We start from the raw sequence: 19,578 nt of genomic DNA on the forward strand, positions 1-19,578 counted from the left end.
TCCACGACCGTACGAACGGATGCTCGAGAAGGTAGCGCACTACATTAAGAGCCAGGGGGATGGAAACTTTTTGAACAGAATGATCTGTGTAAATGAGTATTTTGTTAAAAAAGTTCTCTCATTTAGTATTGCCTTTCAGAAGCTATATAAGCTATTTACACGTTTCCCAGAAGACAAAATTACAAGAATTCACACCGACTAGCCTGTTCAAATGTTTATACCCCCCGGCATGAACAATTATCACAAAACAAAAAAACAGTCATGGATCATCCAGGTAACGACACACAGTATTAAGAATCAAGCATGTGTAAACTTTTGAACTGGTTCATTTGTATAAATTCAGTTAGTATTGTATCGTGTGGACTAGATCTGTTATGTGATATAGCTTATTCAGGGAATACATGAAAAAGTTCCCTCTTATTTATTTATTTTTTTTAAAAAAAGATCCTGCAAGGCGCACGTAAACTTATGACTTCAACTGTACATGATGTAAATCTAAGTGTATGTATCCACACCAATGACAACACAAAACGACAGCCACCTGGACTCACTTTACGATTAACGATCAATGCAAAGCAGACTGCAAACTGGACTCCTATCTAGAAGGGCTACTACAGCATCTTCAATACAATTTTGCGGTTGATTGGGCACGCTGGCGCGTTCTGGCTGCCGCTCCTGTCTGCGTTCTCTGGAGCTTAATCGGAGTTTACCCTGTGGCGTTGCCGAGAACATACGCTGCCTCGGGACTGCTGAGGTCCTGGTCTTACGGAGCATGGCTTTAAGGTTCACCGCACACCAGCTGCTGAATTTAAAACAGAACTATCGCTTGCAACATGATGCTTATGAACTTGTGAAATGCTGGCCTGTTGAGGCAAAGGTGGTATATACATCGGAGTTTAGGACGTAGTTAGACTTTCTTCTTCTTCTCACGTCAGTATTCTAATGAGTTGGCAACAGATTAAAAGAGTGTCTCAAACTGACACTTTATCTTCGCTTGCCCGATCGGAGCTGCCCGGTAACCGTTGCATTATTTAATGCACGTTCAGTAAACAACACGGCTCTGCTTTTATCAGACATCAAGAAAATTGGACTTACCGTTCTTAACCGAAACATAGCACAAACAAAATGATGGACTTCTCTTTAACCAGATTATTCCAGAGGGCTATGGGCTGTTTGATCTCCCGCGACTCACTGGCAGAGGTGTGGGTTCAGTGTAGTACACAAACTGCAATTTAACATCAGCACTGTATGGACCACAGTTTACATCATTTGAATGCCTCGTGTTGAGTCTTTCTGCCTCTAAAGCAACGATCATCGCTACCGTCTATCGACCACCAACGGCAAATAAAGCTTTTTTTGTCCGAGTTTGCTGACTTGTCAATGTTGTGTTTTAAATTCAAGAGAATCCTTATTTTGGGGGATTTTAATATACTCATTGACCAAACTGGATTGTTGTAATCTTACACAGTTTATCAGAGGCCCAACACACAGCAAAGGTCATCCTCTAGACCTTGTGATTGCACATGATTCATTTGTGTCTCAGCTGTCTTCTGTTGATATTGGTCTTTCTGACCATTTGGCAATCTTTTTAAATCTGGAATTGTCTCTTCTTTGTACATCATCTTCATGCACTGATCATTTTCATAAAGCAATTGGAATCAATTAATCCAACAGATTATGCAGACTCCGTCGTTTCCTCTCTTTATGGTCTCTTATCAGCTCCTCTTGGAGATAAGATTTGAATGAATGTTCTCGCCTCTAATCTGGACTCCTTTGCTCCCTTGAAGTCACGCCGTGTCACTGTTGCTCGTTCTGCTCCTTGCTATAATGACAACCTGCGCTCTGAGAAGCCAGCTTGTCGCAAAATGGAGTGCGAGTGATGTGACTCTGGCTTGAACGTTTTTGGGGTTTTTTTCAAGCATGGAAAGACTGCTTGGGCGAATAAAGAGCTGCAGTTGAGTCTACAAGATCTGCCTATTTTTCCCCAGATTATTGAGAATAATCAAAGCAATCCCAGGCACTACTAGAAACAGACTCCTCGAAGTTAACGTTGGCACCTCTTTGCCTGTTTCAAATCAGTTATGTAAAAATTTCCTTCATTTTCTCAGTTCTAACATTGACAATGTTCATAATCTAATCACATTCTACATTTATTTCCTCTTCAACAGTCTGCTTGTTTCTCTGGCACATCTTTCATTAATTTCTCCTCAAATTGTTCTCAAATCTCAGTTGCTTACTAGGGAGGCATCACGTCTGAAAGCCACCACTTGCACACTTGATCCCCTCCCTGCAAGCTTATTTCAATCTTTTTGTAACTTTTTGTGCTCGGCTGTTCTCAGCATTATTAACGACACTGTGCGCGCTGGTGTTGTACCAGCAGCATTGAAAACTGCTGCTGTAACCCCAGTTCTGTTGATTTGGACAGTTTAAATAATTTTGACCCCATATCAAACCTTCCCTTTTTGGGAAAAGTTTTAAAACATGCGGCTTTGCAACTACACAATCACCTTACTGTTAATAATCTTTTCGAGCTCCTTCAGTCTGATTTCCGTAATCTTAGTAGCACAGAGACGGCTTTGGTCATGGTCACCAATGATCTGTTAATAGCCTCTGATTCTGGTTCTCTCTCCATCCTTAACCTTCTTGATCTTAACACTGCTTTTGTTACTGTCAGTCAACCTCTTACTCAGCCGACATGAAACTGTCTTTGGTGAGCAGTATCAGCAAGCATGGTCAATAAAAACGTGTGCAAGGTACCATGAAATGCATGCACACAAAAGTATTTCAAGAGCACTTCAGCTCTGCAAGCACTGAGACACGTGCACTTTTTTCCTAATCGGTCACCAGGGACTGTACTTTGCGCATGAGTCAAGGTGCAATTCACGGCACATTACACTAAGTTTCAGTTATCACACTCATAGATTAATAGAGCTAAATTTATTTTTTTCCCCATTACACTTAATTATTGTCTAATACCAAGTACAAATGCTCATTTCGGTATCACCAACAACGAGCGCATCCTTGCATTCCAAAAATCATATATATCTGCCAGTAATCAATCCTATTCCCAGTTCCCCCTCCCTCTTCTCAACAGTCCATCACCTTCATTTTGCCTTTCTTCTCCAGGAAGGTGAGGATCAGGATCGCCCAAGGGAAAGGGTGACGCCTTAATAAGACGGACACTTGAAACGTGCCACCTTAGGCTAGATTCTTTAGAGCATTTTATTTATAGGATTTTGAACTATGAGTTTCTGTGCAGTAAAAATGTGACTGGGAGCCAAACAATAAAGGTCAAATGTGAAGAGCCACAGGAGGTAGTCATATATGCCCAGTGAGGCTGAGTAAGACTTGCAAAGGTAGGCAGGGGAGTGTAAGAAATTGGCTAAACTCACCAGGCCACTTCCATCAAGGACACGGGCACAGCAGCGGCATAGATGGCCAAGTCTCCATACAGGTATACGATGATGCAGATGTAGAACATATTAACGCCAACTGTAAAGTAACAACAAACACGGAATATTAATCCACATGTTGATAACATTCACAGCCAGCCAGATGGGTAATTCACCAGAACCCCTGTAATTTCACAAAGGAGGCCAGTTTAATGGTCTGCACTTATAGCGCTTTTATCCAAAGCGCTTTTACACTGTGTCTCATTCACCCGTTCACACACACACACTCAATGGTAGCAGAGCTGCCATTCAAGGCGCTAACTTGCCATCGGGAGCAACTTGGGGTTCAGTGTCTTGCCCAAGGACACTTCGGTATGTGGAGTCATGTGGGCCAGGAATCAAACCTCCAGCCCTACGATTAGTGGACAATCCGCTCTACCACCTGAGCCACAGCTGCCCTGGTTGGTTGGCATTGCAAACAACCATACTGTAGAATGGACTTTTCAAACCAATCACTCACTGTGATTCCCCAAAAAGCTCGTCGTCATAACAGACAGTTCACAGTTCCGGTCAAGTGTGCAGTTTACATCAGACAGTCCCTGGGTGAAGCATCTTAGGCAGAGGTTGGCAATTGTGGTTGTAAAATATGCATGGCCAGGAACAGACATCATGCGTCTGCACACTCACCCAAATTCTGGATCTGCTGGATTTGGTAGGCACTTGATCCAACCAAGTTTCTGAAGAAAATTATGTTTTTTAACATTCAGTACAGCTGCATAAGGTTTCTTTTTAAGTTTTTCAAGGAGTGTGTGTAGATATCTGTATTTAGCACCTTCCCTGACACCAATCACTCACCAAATTGAACTTTTAGCCATAACCTTTGTACAGCGCCAGCATAAATCACCCATCTCTGACCTTCTCATGCTGAGCAGTCCAACCCAGTGGAATTTATTTTGAGACCCAACAGGCAGCTAGTGCCCAAATATATTAAAATTTTCAAAAATTATAACCTCTCCCATAAAATTGCTTCACGATAGCGCAATCTTTCTTCACCACTGGGAATATTAATCATCCTAATTAAGAAAGTAATGACTTTGTGATAAGCTCTCCTTTGCTCTTCTCTTCCTCATGCATTACTGGCCCTCGCTGCCTCCATCCATCCATCCATCCCACCCTCACAGTGTGCATGCCAAACCAAGACACTGAAAGCTGTTGAGCCGGAGACGAACTCTCTATCGGACATCCATCAAGTACTTGAGCTCGTGAGGACCTCCAACAGCACTGCTGGCCTCATCAGCTCATTCATTACTGCCAGGCAAATTAGAGCTTTCAGTCCATTAATGCTAAATGAAAACGCTTACATTATACCCTTTTTACAGGTTTGATAGATACAGCTTTTGATAGAGGGAAAAAAGGGCAATGCTACCGCCTGTGTCCCACCAATCATTTAAGATGAGTGAAGGAGGGAAATGAAGTCTAACTTGCCAAGTCACACACCACATTGTAATCCATGGTCATTACATAGCTGTTGAATGTGCATTAAACCATTCTGGACATGAGATATTTTCATGAATGTCTTAATACACAACTGGTACCGAATACTTTAGAGTTTCCAAAAAAGTGCTCAAGAGCAAGAGGTGCTGTTGGAACAGAATTATTTTAAGCCGTTTAAGCTAATTAGTTTATACAGCTCTCTCAGTGTCGCCCTGCATTAAGTTTAAAGATGAGACACTAAAAAGGTGTCAACAGGTAAAGACTTTATTTCAGGAAACTGCACTTGGGGCTTGAATGTTAAATCTTTACAAGGCTTAAGCTTTGGTTATATTGGTGAGATTTAGACAGCCAAGCCCTGTTTATGTCACTGTTCAGTGCAACTGGTCTTTTCAAGATTGCAGAAGTATGTAAGCTTTCCATGTAAATGACAGGAAAGCCCCTTAGAGGTCTTAAAGATGATGACAAGTACTGGGTTCAGTATAATCAATATGCCATGTAGTTTCTCCGTTCAGAATCATTTCAGTTTTCCATATGAAGACAACACAGAGGGAAAGTGGAAAAAACATTCATCCCTATTCAACCGGCAATAAGTTCTTATATCTAATAAAATCACCAGCTTCAGACAGACACGAATCAACATGGAACCAGCAAGTCTTTGTACCACACACGCAACGCAATCACATTATAGGAGCAAGAAACTATGGATACTAATCCACCTTGTGGCATATCCAAATCTAAAGTGAGATTGCTACAATTCATAGCATCATAGTAAGCCTCTTCTAAAGAATCCATTTCATTATATCCAGATAATGTTTAACAATTTGCATGAGACAACAACAAATTTTAACACAGGGTTTTCCAATGCAAGAGGCACCATTTGCAGAAAAGCAGTTAGTAATCTGGTCTTGATCTTTCTTAGAGAAGGCGGGATTGACTTCCAAATCGACTTGAAAATATATGATTTTCAACTGGCCAGCCATTGCCGACAGGAAAATTATGTACACAGCAAGCCAACGCAGAAAAAACACAAAACTGCTGTCGGTACCTCTGTTCTTTCTTTCAGATACAGGCTCAATAAGACCCTTCACTAGAACACCGCGGCTCCTTCAAAAAGATACAATCTCACGAGAAGGCTCGTCTTAGGTCCTGTTTGGACGGGATGATGGACGGGACCATCATTTGACAGTGCTAAAGCTTAATTTTATTTCCATCTGGATTGGTGAGGTTTTTTCTTCCTCCTCTCTTAAGTGAAATTTCACCCAGAGTCCTCAACAACGGTCGTCTGATCATTTTAATCCCGTCTGGATACTGTACAATGTGTCCCAAAAGTCTCCACACATTTGGGAAATTAACACTTTTTACCAAAATGTCTTCCAGCCTTTAAGAATGCCTTTGACAAAAGAAGAACATATTGAAACCATTATCATGTCTGGTTTGAAGCTGTCGCAAGGTAGAGATAGACTTTAACAGGAAACATGGCAAGCACATCACACACACACATACTTTTGCCAAACTTATTAACAAATTCAAAAAGACCGGAATTGTTAGGGACCAACCCGAGAACAGACGTCCACAAACATCCGATGACGAAGGCACAACCAACGTGGTACTGGAATATATAGTCCCCTATGTATGGAGACTTTTGGGACACCCTGTATTTATATTATGGATGGTATGTATTGTAGTATGATTATTTATGATACTCTCTGTATTCAGTCATACGGGCAAACATGAAATGATGGATGCTCTAAAAGAGACTCAAACTTTTAGTTGCCATCACTTTTTGTATGTACTGTCTCAACTAGCAGTGTGTTAAACCAGATATTGGAATAATAGGGAATTGATTTAATAAGAAATTATAGCATATAGAGCTGTCATTATTGTAGCATTCTGTATAAAAATTTATGAAAATGTGAACACATCTGTGATTCGAACACGGATGTCTGAATCAAACTCGCTCATACCATGTTACAGCTGTTCGAAAGCAATGAATGAATGAATGTGATTTTTTATTTTTATTTTGTTATACAAATATTTTCTTACAGGCACTGTCCTGAAAAACTAATCCGAGGGATTTTCTTTTGTTTTTTCAGATTCTGCAACAGAAGTAGAAGCATAACCGGAGGAAATGAAACATAAGTAAAATGCACGGTCAAGGAAAAGCTTAAGTGAAAAGAGAAAGACGCATATCTGTGTTGAGATCATTTCCTCAGTTTAGTGCGAGTCAGGGAGAAGCCCAAGCCGTTGGGCCTACAGCATCACATCATTAACTCCTACAGGCTGAGGCCGTTCAGGATCAAGTGACCATCTGATGGTCTTTCTCTGCTCGACCCTTTATCACCAGGGGCTCCAACATGGTCCAGCAATCTTAGCCTTTGCTTAAATAAAAGGTCCATTAATTCACTGGGACCGTAAGTACTTTTCCTCTCACAATAAAGGTGTACACACCACATGATATATACACAACATACAACTTCTCTATGAGGTGAAAAACTACATACCGCCCCTCTGAAATTAAGGCCTGCCACAATTGCTCTCTAAGGTGCAGTGAAATTGCCCATTTGATTTTACCTACAGTCCCTAGCTAGGGGATAGATCTTCTTGATGCACTTATAACGGAGACTGTCTCTAACACATCTTTAGGGAGACTAATGAGTGCTGCCATGATTTCTGGAGCTACTACATAAAGCACATGGAGGACAACACACACTCTGTGCCATCTTCCTCAACCTTCCTTTCAGATCTTGTTTTGCAGCAGGCTGAGCGTCTTTCCAGGTCATTTATGGTTAAACAATTTGAGCCTGGATCGACTGGAAAAGGTTTTATCTCCTTGGACAATCGATACTGTCGTGCTTGGGCACCTGGGTGAGGATGAAGCGGTCAGTTCACTCTATCCAGCGTGAGGAAAGGTTAGAGCGTAGGGAGCTATTTCAACACTTCAGACTTTAATAGAATAATACAGACAGGTTGCGGAGGGTGTGTGAGGTGTGTGTGTGTGTGTGTGTGTGTGTGTGTGTGTGTGTGTGTGTCAGGGAATACAAGTGTGAAACAACTGCACCACCTAGTGGATGATGTTTACAATCAGACAGAAACAGTAAGGCCTGCATGCGAAGGAATTGCAAGTATCTGACACTTTTTTGCAAAGATGCCAAAAGCAATGCTGGTGAGGTATTACATGGCTGTACAGGAGTGCTGAGTCAGCAGCTGGCTAACAGGACTATCATAATAAAATGAAAGGAAGCCAGAGTTCTTGATCTGCAGTGAAAAGAACACACCTGCAAAACAGACTGCAATCTGGACCTCAAGGTGAATGTCATTCTCCTTCTAATGAAGATTTCCATTATCCCGGCTTTCAATCTCTACCTGAACCTTTCCCACACCGGTGCAGATAAAAGATTAAACCAAGCACCAATGGTGTGCGAGTCTTTAATTACAACCAAAGGCAATTTAACCCTCTTTAATTACATCCCATTAGCAGCTGAGAGCTCTTCTCGGTACTACTAAAATTAGGAGGGAAACAGAGGCCATGTATGACCTTCAGTACCTACTGTGTTTTAAAACAAAAGTTTAACACTTAAAATAAATTGCTTTAAATGTTACCCCACATCTTAAGGTGTGTATCGCTTGTTTAACACTTGCAGTTTTACAGAGTACACAAAAACTAAAAAGGTGAAAATCAAAGTCATTATAAATTTACAAAACATAGCTGATTTTGGCTGGCATGCACACTTTTTTTTGTTGAAGATATCCGCTGATAAACTGAAGCAGAGCTGCAAAAAGTAATATTTTAATAGCCAATTATTTGACAAAACTGGTTAGTCGGCTTAAATGTGGCTTGTAAATTACAGCAGCTGTAACAAATCTTTTTTTCATTTATTATTCTTCCAGTAATATGATGCAAAGCAAAACTGCGAGGAACAACATAAACGTACAGTGCTGTGAAAAAGTATTTGATTTCTGATCTCTTCTGTTTTTGTGTATTTCTCATACTAAATTGTTTCAGAAAGCAAAACAAAATCTAAGATAAAACAAAGACAACCGGAGTAAACACAAAATACAGTTTTTAAATGATCGTTATTTATTGAAACAAAAACAAACAAAAAAAAGTTATCCAATACCAATTGGGCCTATGTGAAAATGTATTTGCCCCCACAGTTATTAATTCCCCAAATCTGTAAAACTGCATTCATAATGGGGATCAACTGGACTAGATGCAACCAGGCCTGATTACTACAAACCCTGTTCAATCAAATCAACGCTTAAACAGAACTTTTCCAACAGCATGAAGTTGGTTAAAAGGCCTTACTTCTCTAGAATTCAATTATAAATCTTGTAAGGTAGCACTACTTGTATTGTTTTCCGCTTGATGTATCGTTTTGCTTGTATTTCCTCATGTGTAAGTCGCTTTGGATAAAAGCATCTGCTATATGAATAAATGTTAATATTACAATAACATCCTAGTTAAATTACAATTAAGGAAATTATTTTTTTTCCTTTTCATATTAACATGAAAAGCATCTCTGCTTTGTATCGTGTTTTTAATTATTTTAATGAAATTAGCAGTGCTTAAAAGCATTGCTTTTTTATTTCTCACTTGTTGCCACCATGACCCAGAGAGAGAGAGAGAGAGAGAGAGAGAGAGAGGAGACAAGAGTGAGCAAGAGAAAGAGAGACAGCAAGAGAGAGATAGACAGAAAGAGAAACAGAAAGAGACAGACAACGAGACCAAGACAAAGAGAGAGACTGACTGAGACAGACAGACAGATAAACAAAAAGAGAGATAGAGAGCGAGCGCGAGAGTGACAAGGAGAGATACAGAAAGAGAAAGAGACAAAAAGAGAGCGACAGACAGACAGAAAGAGAGCAAGAGAAAGAGAGACAATAAGAGAGAGAGAGAGAGAGAGAGAGAGAGAGAGGCTCTTGCACACGTGGTCCTGTTCACACGAGCTTGGCACATAAAGACATAAAACGCTTTTCCGCATGCGGTCTGACAGCTCTGCTCATCTTATTATTACTGGAGTAAGAAGCTGCATGTTGCAAATGAAATCCACTGTTTGTGTGTGTGTGTGTGTGTGTGTGTGTGTGTGTGTTCATTCTTTTAAAACTGCCTCAGTGTTGGGCCTGAAAACAGTTTTCTGCACAGTAGTCTATGCACATACTCAGATATACAAATCCAAAGATCATTTTTCATAACTGACATTATGGATTATTAAGACTAATCTCCACAGATCTAAGTGATTATTTTTTCCTAATCCAGTGCATCTCTGACTGCGTCAAGGAAAACCAGCTGCTTTTTACATTAAAGCAAATGTCAAAATGAATCACTCTCGAAGGACAAATCTTAAATATTCATCTGTATATAGAGAGAAAAGTAAAGGAAGGATTTCACGGACAATCAAAAGCATTTGAAGTGAGACATGCCATCTATCTATAGATCCTACTGTCAGACCGCGTTGACTCAAGAAAGACGGAAGTGAAACTGAAACTAAGATAAAAAAATAAATAAATTTCTCACACTGTGAGCAGTGGGGTAATGGTGACTTGGCAGTTAGGACTTTGGTCTATTGACTGGAAAGTTCAAATCCCAATACCACCAAGCTGCCACTGCTGGGTTCTTGAGCAAGACCCTTAATCTTCATCTTTGCCTAAAAGCATGTGCCAAAAGAACTAACGTAAATGTAACGTATTACAAACAGAAAAATAGAGAACATGGAGAAGCAGCACTTTTTATTTTATTCATCAAAATTTGATCTACCAGATCTAGTCACTAGCCTGCAGTCAGTCATACCAGAAGTGACACTATATTTACTTGAGCCTGTACATGCAGCCGGGAACATGACTTGGTGACTTGACCGCACAGGCCAATGTTCCTGCTCACCCCTGCCAGCATCTCGTCTTACAATTGTAAATTATTGCTTATTATCTTTTTCTTTGTTTTATCCCCAGTGTCGTCAAAAATAATCAAGGTGAAAAAGTTCAGTTATTTCAGATTCTCTTTTGTGTTGGAGACAATACAAATTCTCAGCCGTCGCTGTGAACTCCAGAAACCCAGAGCACTCAGGCCTTTGAGAGAAATGTAAGTCGCTGTGGATAAGGCTGGCTGTCAAATGCATTAAATGTAAGGAAAATGTTTTGAAGCATAAACAATTCTTACCTTTATTGAAAAACATGGAGGCCATTTGTCCCATCTCAACTCTCTCCACAATATCAAAGTGATCCACTGACCCTACACGCTCTTGAGGATGAAACAAAAATAAACAAAATTTCAATGCCGAAGTACCTATACGCACAGAGCACGAAGTGAAGCTTACAAATAAGCCAAATACTCACGAATGGAGAGAATTGGTCGAGTCTCCACTGGATCTGAGCGCCCCCTGCAGGTGACCTCGTCGTCCGAGTCGTCAGATATACTAGAGTCACTGCTGTTGACCTGGTGAGAAAAAGAAACACAACTGAACACAACCTATAGAAATGAGGTATGTATCATTTTGAATCATTTCCATTTTTTCACAAGGATCGAGAGCACTGTCGAACACATGGGTCCAACTGGGCTGCGATCTGATGACTGTGAAGGTCATAGCGTATGATTTAATCAACTTTCATATTCCCATCAGGGTAGAAATGCTTCATAGTTGGATAAAGACGATCAGTTAGAAGAACTTGGTAAATGGTGCACTTATATAGCACTTTCATCCAAAGCGATTTTACGCTGTGTCTCATTCAGCCATTCACACACACACACACACACACTCATGGTAGCAGAGCTGGCATGCAAGGCACTTGAACTTGGGGTTCAGTGTCTTGCCCAAGGACACCTCGGTATGTGGAGTCATGTGGGCCGGGAATCGAACCGCCAACCCTACGATTAGTGGACAACCCGCTCTACCACCTGAGCCACAGCCGCCCCTTTGTATTTATGCAGTAATAAAATTTTCCATCGAAATGTACATGTATATACAAACCATGCGACAAAACACCCGCACAGCATAACGAGTTTCCTTTTCATTTGTCACCTGACTGTAAGCAACTGTTGAATTCTGCTGAATACAAACTTATGGGTTGTTCTTATGTGGGTTGTACACCAACAGGTTCTATTTTGGACCCTACAATGTTTCCTTATCAGAAAGGTTCCTAACTAGAACACTTTTAGGAAGTAGGGTTTCTGATCCATTTTTCCAAGAGTGAATTCATTTCCCTCATTTTACTTAAACTAATAAATAATTGTAAGAATATGTGAAGGGTAACATGGTATGACGTGACCTTAAAAAAAATAACAAAAAAAATTGTGTTGTTTGCCAAGTTAGTTCATTTGTTATCTATCGTTACATCACTTACACAGAGAAAGTTCAATAACGGCTCCAGAATACAAGCTATTACATAAAGCTAGCATGTGCTAGCATCATCCCAGTAGATATACATATAGATACACAACTTACTGTATTAAACTGAACAAGTATTGAATAAACTGACAATACACTGAGGAGATATCAGTGCAGTAGCTGAATGAGACCTGCTTAATCTAAGTAACTAGCTCAGTGCTGTAACTGGGATGGAGTCCTCAAGAGTGCTTTTTATAAAAGAACATACGGTATGTGAGGACCACCACAGTCACCACACCTGAAAATGCCTTGTAGGGAAACCTACAGTGTTTTTAAGTGTCCTACACTGAAGCACGCTCCTCAACCTCAATCCACTGAGGAAAGCCCCACACACACAAAAATAGCTACTAAAAAAAAAAATTAGCAAGGAGGACAGAGCTCCTGTTAATAGTGGAACAGGAAGTGCAGGAAGTGCACTCTGGGCTCTAATGCCAGAGTATAACAGGAAGTGCTCTGGGCTCTAACGCTAAAGTCAGAACTTTGGCATTAATTCAATTCAATTCAATTTTATTTGTATAGCGCTTTTTACAATAGACATTGTCTCAAAGCAGTTTTACAGAAATTGGAGATTAGAGCCCAGAGAACTTCCTGTTAGATCAAGAGAGATCTGCAGAGAACTGTAAAGAGCTGAGAACCGTCTGGATGACTAAATGTGTATGAGAACAGTATGTCTATGAGTAAAAGAAACGGTCCAGGCTGCATTTGCTGTTATCAGGCATCACTCGCACACCTCTTCCTGCTCTCTCCTCTTCCAGCGTAGCTGGGCGTTAGCTGCAGCCATGGCCTCGATCACAAACGTAGTGGTCATGTAACTGTGAACAAGCAAAGAAGAACAGAGCAAACATGACGAGAGTGGACTCCCAGTGACATAAGTATGCAATTATTTATTGGATGAATTAAAACAACTTTATAAAATTATAAAATGTGTTCTTTTCAATATTACTGTGAAACTCAGAATATATGAGCTTTAGGTTTGGAGGGGGGGGGGGGGGGGGGGGCATGCAACAAAAAAACTAAAACTATGTTTCCCCACACAGACTTGTCTTAATAAAGCTTGCATTTATCCTCTGGATATTATAACTTTAACAGTGTCAGAGCAACCCTGCTCCCTCAAAACACCCATATAGTGCATTAAAGCCCTTCCATGTGATTATATACACTCACACCACCTACCTCATGAAAGCCAAAAATGAGATGAGTGCCAGGCTGACAACCCAACCTGCCGTGGCGAAGGCTCGGGGCATGGTCAGAGCACCAGTGCCCACGATTATGTTGAACATGTAGACCAAGCCAACCTGTGTTTTCAAACACACACATACAGAGCATTAGGACTTGAAAATGTGACTATGTATCAGCAAATACTGTGTAAAATGAAGTGCGTGTTTAAAATAAATAAATAAATAAATAAATAAATAAATAAATAAATAAATAAATAAATAAAAAGGGATCTATCAAAGCTTTATACAGCACTATGACGCCATAGTCTTTTGATGCCAGTACTTACTCAAACGGTATCAAACTCACCGACAAACAACGCAGTGTCTTCATACGCTCAGTAATACACTTGATACACTGAATTACAGTAAAATTAAGTAAACAGTAACTCGTTTACACTGAATGCTCTAGTGTGCAACATCTGTTTCAATTATCCATTTCGTTTTGTATATATACACATGAAGGGTTTTAGTTCAAAACGCAATAGGCCAAAATACAATTTTTGCTATTAAAGATTTTTCAAATTAGGTCCGATGTACAAGTCTTCCATATCATTCTCTTTAAATACAGGCATGTACACTAGCGATCAAAAGTTTAGACACACTCATTATCTATTTATCCCCCCCTCCCCGAAACATTTTAAAAAAATAATAAAGACATCAAAACTCTGGAATGGCATGAATGAAACTATGGGAATTCTGTTGTGATTAAAAAAAATAAAAATTCAAACTAAATGAAAATTTTAGCATCTTCAAAGTATATACACCCTTTTTGTCTAGAATTGCCATAAATGTATACTTCCATAAATGTATACTTATAATTCTCAACCGATTTCTTGAGATGCTTTTTAAACAGTATTAAAGGAGTTCCCACCTATGCTGGACACTTATCGGCTGCTTTTTCGGAATACAAGTCATCCATTAAAAAAAATATATATATATATATATATATATATATATATATATATATATATATATATATATCTCATTTATATTTTTGTCTTTCAATCATTTAATCATACACCTTCAGATCAAAAGATTTATAAGATCATGAGAAACATTTCAGTCAAGTGTCTCCAAACTTTTGACCGGTAGTGTACGTAGAATAAAAAAAAAAACCTCAGGATTACAGACATCTACTCAGATATTTCATGCATAATGCAAATCCAATCCCTAGCACTGAGACTTTCTTGAGATCCTGCTGATGTCAGTCTCTTTAAAGCCTTTACAATAGCAGAGACCGTTTTTTCCGCAACGTATGCAGCTATTGGTTTTCGTAACTTGTGCAAACAAAAATACATGTGCTTTGTATTCAGACCTTAGCACTTCCTCTTTCCCAGTTGATGAATAAGTAACTTGAGTAAGTGGTTTAACATCACATGCTTCACCTGACACTTTTGCTCAGACTGACATGAGAACTCCACCTTTGCTATGGTTTATGAAGAAAGTCTGAATATCACACTGTTTAGCTCTGGAGCAGTGCTGGATCAATAGTGAAGTCTTTGGGTTACTGATTAGAAGGTCAGAAGTTTTAAACCCTAGCTGCCACTTGAGCAATTGGACCTTTAACCCTCTCTGCTCCCGTATTATGGGATGCCGTATCGTGGCTGTGCTCTGACCCCAACTTCCTAACAAGCTGGGATATGTGAAGAACAGAATTTCACTGGAATGTAACATGTATGTGACAAATAACTGCTTCTGAATTTAGAGGTAACTCAAACGAACAAGTACATACTGAATACTACATAAAAATTTAAAGCTATAAACAAACAGCAGGTTTTGTTACAGTACATTGGTTATGGATAAGAATTGGTCAGACAAGCCTACGATTTAGTGCTGACACAGACCTTTTGGGTTCAAAACACAAACAGAACATTTTCTGTGGCATCATTTCCAGTGAACACCATGGCCATTGTCCTTATTTATTTAGGTTAGAACAGGACACCGAGGACACGTACTCCCTAGGGATGGGTACCGAAACCCGGTATTAAACTAGCCCCGGTGATAAATTATGAAAGACTGTAGCATCGATAAGCTCTGATGCTATCGGTTCTGCTTTCGGTAGTGGAGAAATTACGAAATTTTTTATTTCCGTTAGTGACAATCCAGAAGTGACATCTCTCGTGCGGGGAGGCTGTCCATCACATGCAACAGCGAGAGCACGCACAACACGAAAGCTCCTGCTGAATACACAGAGTGACGAGACGGAGAGAACCAAACTCTCAAAAGTGTACTTACACTTAATTAGAGTTGATGTAGACAACGCTCGTTGCCACAAGTGCAACAAGATTTTTGCTTGTAAGGGCAGAAACACAAGCAATCTGTCAAAGCATCTTTCAAAAGTGCAGACAGAGAGATGCAAAGTTTTCGACTGCCTAACTAGCTCGTGTCCGTTTGCCCTATCTGCGTCAGGTATGTATGCAGGCAGCCTTCCCAAATAACAATGACGTATAATCGTCGCATGATCGAGGTCTCTTGCGTCATCGAAACAACGTTCATCTCCGACAGTGACTATGTTTACATGGACAGCAGTAATCTAATTATTGACCTTATTAATAAGACAATATTGTGATTAAGGTGTTTACATGAGTCGCTTTTAGAATATTCCTTTCATGTTCCTGTTTTATATGTTATAGAACATAGAGCGATTAACAGCACACGTCATTACATCACCGCGCCACGCCATCAGACATTCCTCCAGAATTTCACGCTTCAACATACAGTTCGTCTTCGTTATGGTACTGTATACAGTTTTGGGTGTTTCACTCTTAAATTTTTACGAAAGCTTTAAGTGCAGTTAATTATTTGTCATGCTGGACGTGCACATAAACGATTGCTTGAAGCCTTGGCCTGCGTCCGAAACCGCGTACTTACCTACTATATAGTAGCTGAAATACATGTATTTCCCCTACTATACAGTAGGTAAGTACGCGATTTCGGACGCTGCCGTGCTCTTGTTTGCCATCAAACGGTTGAGCACTGCCGAGTGCGTACATGTCCTGTCGCAAAATGCGGTGAAAACTCACACGACGTTAATAGTGTGATTAAGGTGTGTACATGTCTGTGATACACATCAATAATGCGAGTAAAACAGGAGTACTCCACATGTCTTAATTCAATGTGTTTACGAGTATGACTTTTATCGGATTAAGTTCACCAATTATCTCTGTTTACATGGTAGTTTCTTAATCAGAGTATTGTCTTAATCGGGTTAATATCGGATTATTGTTGTCCATGTAAATGCACTGATTGATCCAGCAGCTTTTTGCTCATTAAAGTAATGTTCACTCAACATTGTTCAGGCCGTTTAAAACAAATATAAAAATCACCCTAATTGGTTTGCTTACCTTACGTTGAACGACTACGTTTTTTGGATTTGCCTGCCTGCCCTTAAATAAATACGCCTTTACCTGCTTCCGTACTCTACTCCCTTACGTCTCGCGACGTGACAGAATACTCCGGAACAGAAACAAAACAAATTGTCAACATCCGAAGAGCATGCGCTCGATGAGCACTCGTGCACGTAGCTCATGCATGCGTGTGCCCCCTCATCTCTCTGAGCGCGCTGCCGGAAATGGAGGTCGTGACACTCGCGCATCTCTCTGGTTGCTAGGCTATTTGGTCGATTCATCAAACACATCATTGTTCAGTCAAATTTATTCAGCCTTTTCACTTATTAATTTCGGTTGCCGAACATTCGGTGCATCCCTACTGTCTAGGTCAGCTTTATTTGTGTTTTTGTCCATCCTCTGCTGAGTAAATTACAGCCAGAATTACATACTGTTCTTCCAACAAACTTGGCAGTAGTCTGATCATTTGAGTCCTGTATGGATTCACATTTCTGTAACTTTCTATGCAGGTCACCTCGTGTTGAAAATAAAAAATAAAAAATAAGACATTTGACTGCTTGTCATATTTAATCTCACAGTGTGTGCATCAGTGCTCCTTCCTCAGATATTAAACATGTCCTGAGTCGCAAAACAAAACATGGATGCTTCTCGGATACATTGAAATTATCATATTTTCGTTGCTGGAACTTTGCTTCACCCTGAATCAAAATAAGAGCCAGGATCTCTTCTCTACTCCACTGCCTCTTTGACCACCATGTTGTGAATGAAATGTGATCATATGACCAAGCGACACAAACATCCAAGTTTGTAGAAAATACAACATGCTAGAAATTCACTTCTCCCATGGTAACGTTATTGCCATCCGGGTTGGGAGAGTTTTATCACTGAGGAAACGTGCATATATTTATAAAAAAATTTAAATAAATAAATACAAGTATTAAGTGACTCCCAGATAAACTAATCCAATCCGAAAAAGGCTTTTGAAGAAGGCTTGAGCTCCACCCGCTCAACACAATCAATTTGATATATCCACAAAAAGCTTGTTTCCTGTACTGATGGGAAGTTCGGATCATTTTACTGAGTCGGATCTTTGAATCTTGTTCAGCAAAATGAACGAATCTTTTTTCTGAGTCATTTCATTCATTTCAGGAGAATATAATTAAAATGTTACATGCTAAATTCCCCAACTCATCTAGTACTTATGCAAACATTGATCACATATGGAATAAATATGTTCGTTCATCCCGTGACCACCCCATAGGCTGAATACAGTGGGGCTGTGACGTGATGAACGAACAATTCGAACTCGAAGACTCAAGAGATGTCACTCAAGAGAAGAGAAAATAATTTCTGTTTCCTGTACAAAACCACTGGGAATGTTGCTGCCCATGCGCGGTCAAAAATGAATGAATCACTCTCTGAGACAACTCGTTGTTCCCGAGTCATATTAAAGATTCGTTCATTGTGAACGAATGAATCGTGAACCACACATCACTAGTTTCCTAGATCTACTAGATCAGAAAAACTCCAAAAGGCCATTTGAAAAGTGTTTTATTTTCTTCTCAAAATCAGTTTCATTCTATATTAGGAAACAAAAATGCCGGATTCTAGATGAACAATGTACATTTTCGTTACTATCCTTAATTAGAGGGATATTACAAGGGGAATTTCCTAAAATGTCAATTACTGCTGGATTGTTAGATTTGATATTTAAAGAAAATTATGCCATTTTTCTATAACAGTGCATGGCATTTCAAGGATTAAAAAAAAAAAAATGACACTTGATATTTAGTCTTTTTTTTTTTTTTTTTTTTAAAGAAGAAGAAACCCTATTCACCATCTCCATGTGTTTTGCCTACACTCTTGGATGTACTACATGCAATAAACATAAAATACTGACAGACATACTGTACATAAAAACAAAGTACACTGAGGAGAAGGACATGAAATTACGCGGCTTTTTTTTCAGAATTTTAAAACTTCTAGAAAGACACGTAGCTTCAGTGAAACACTTACAAAAGGTGAGTATGGCTCTCCTGTCTCTGTAATGCCACCAGCCATGTTGTCAAACTGTTCAAACACAACACTCCACAGCTGAAACCTGCAGGAAGAACAGTGGGTTAATGTGTAAACACCTGACACTGACAAGCACACAAAACAAACACTGCGGTCAAACCAAAACAATTAGCTAGTAGTTCAACTGTTTTGTAAAAGCTCAACAACTCCAATTACACCACTAGCAAGCAGATTAGCAAGCTAACTTCTAATACATTTGATATATAAGCATTATACCATCATATACACTCAGCGTTTAACCTTAATTTAAGAGCAGCACTCACCCGGTGCTTCTTGGCTGCTGTTTCAGTTACCGCACAGCTCATCAAATCCGCCGCTACGTAGCAAACTGACGGAGCTAGTCATGGGTTAGCATGCTAGCTGACAAGACACAAAAACACACAAATGTATGAAATATAGACAGTGGTCTTATTTGGCCTAATATTCAGCACTATCAAGTAACAATCTTCCAAGCACATGTCGCGCGGGTACATAGTAAAAAGCGCTGTATATAGCTCGCCATATTTCCCGCAGCTTCTCCAAGACTGACGAGAGCATTCAGGCTGGCCGCGCAAAACCACACTGCGCATGCGCAAACGATTGGCCAAGTCAGTGTCCGTGTATTATGGTAATACAATTAAAAAGAAAGCGTTACAACATGAAGACTAGTGACGAATTAAAATTAAAAAGTGGT

At 39.8% G+C, this 19,578-nt stretch overlaps 1 protein-coding gene across 1 annotated transcript in view; it reads right to left on the reverse strand.

Moving 5' to 3' along the window:
* tmem104 (transmembrane protein 104) overlaps nucleotides 1–19,504 on the reverse strand; it is a 66,007-nt gene extending 46,503 nt beyond the window's left edge. Inside the window, exons 1-7 of the mRNA XM_047149965.2 lie at nucleotides 19,169–19,504; nucleotides 18,846–18,930; nucleotides 13,439–13,560; nucleotides 12,996–13,077; nucleotides 11,217–11,316; nucleotides 11,041–11,121; nucleotides 3,393–3,492 (exon numbers count right to left, since the gene is read on the reverse strand). Coding sequence (XP_047005921.1) covers nucleotides 3,393–3,492; nucleotides 11,041–11,121; nucleotides 11,217–11,316; nucleotides 12,996–13,077; nucleotides 13,439–13,560; nucleotides 18,846–18,890 — 530 coding nt within the window. The 5' untranslated portion in view covers nucleotides 18,891–18,930; nucleotides 19,169–19,504. The remainder of the gene's footprint in view (nucleotides 1–3,392; nucleotides 3,493–11,040; nucleotides 11,122–11,216; nucleotides 11,317–12,995; nucleotides 13,078–13,438; nucleotides 13,561–18,845; nucleotides 18,931–19,168) is intronic.
* Nucleotides 19,505–19,578: the final 74 nt, after the last annotated feature.

The sequence above is a fragment of the Ictalurus punctatus genome, chromosome 2 (genome assembly GCF_001660625.3).
Source record: "Ictalurus punctatus breed USDA103 chromosome 2, Coco_2.0, whole genome shotgun sequence".
Taxonomy (NCBI): Eukaryota; Metazoa; Chordata; class Actinopteri; order Siluriformes; family Ictaluridae; genus Ictalurus; species Ictalurus punctatus.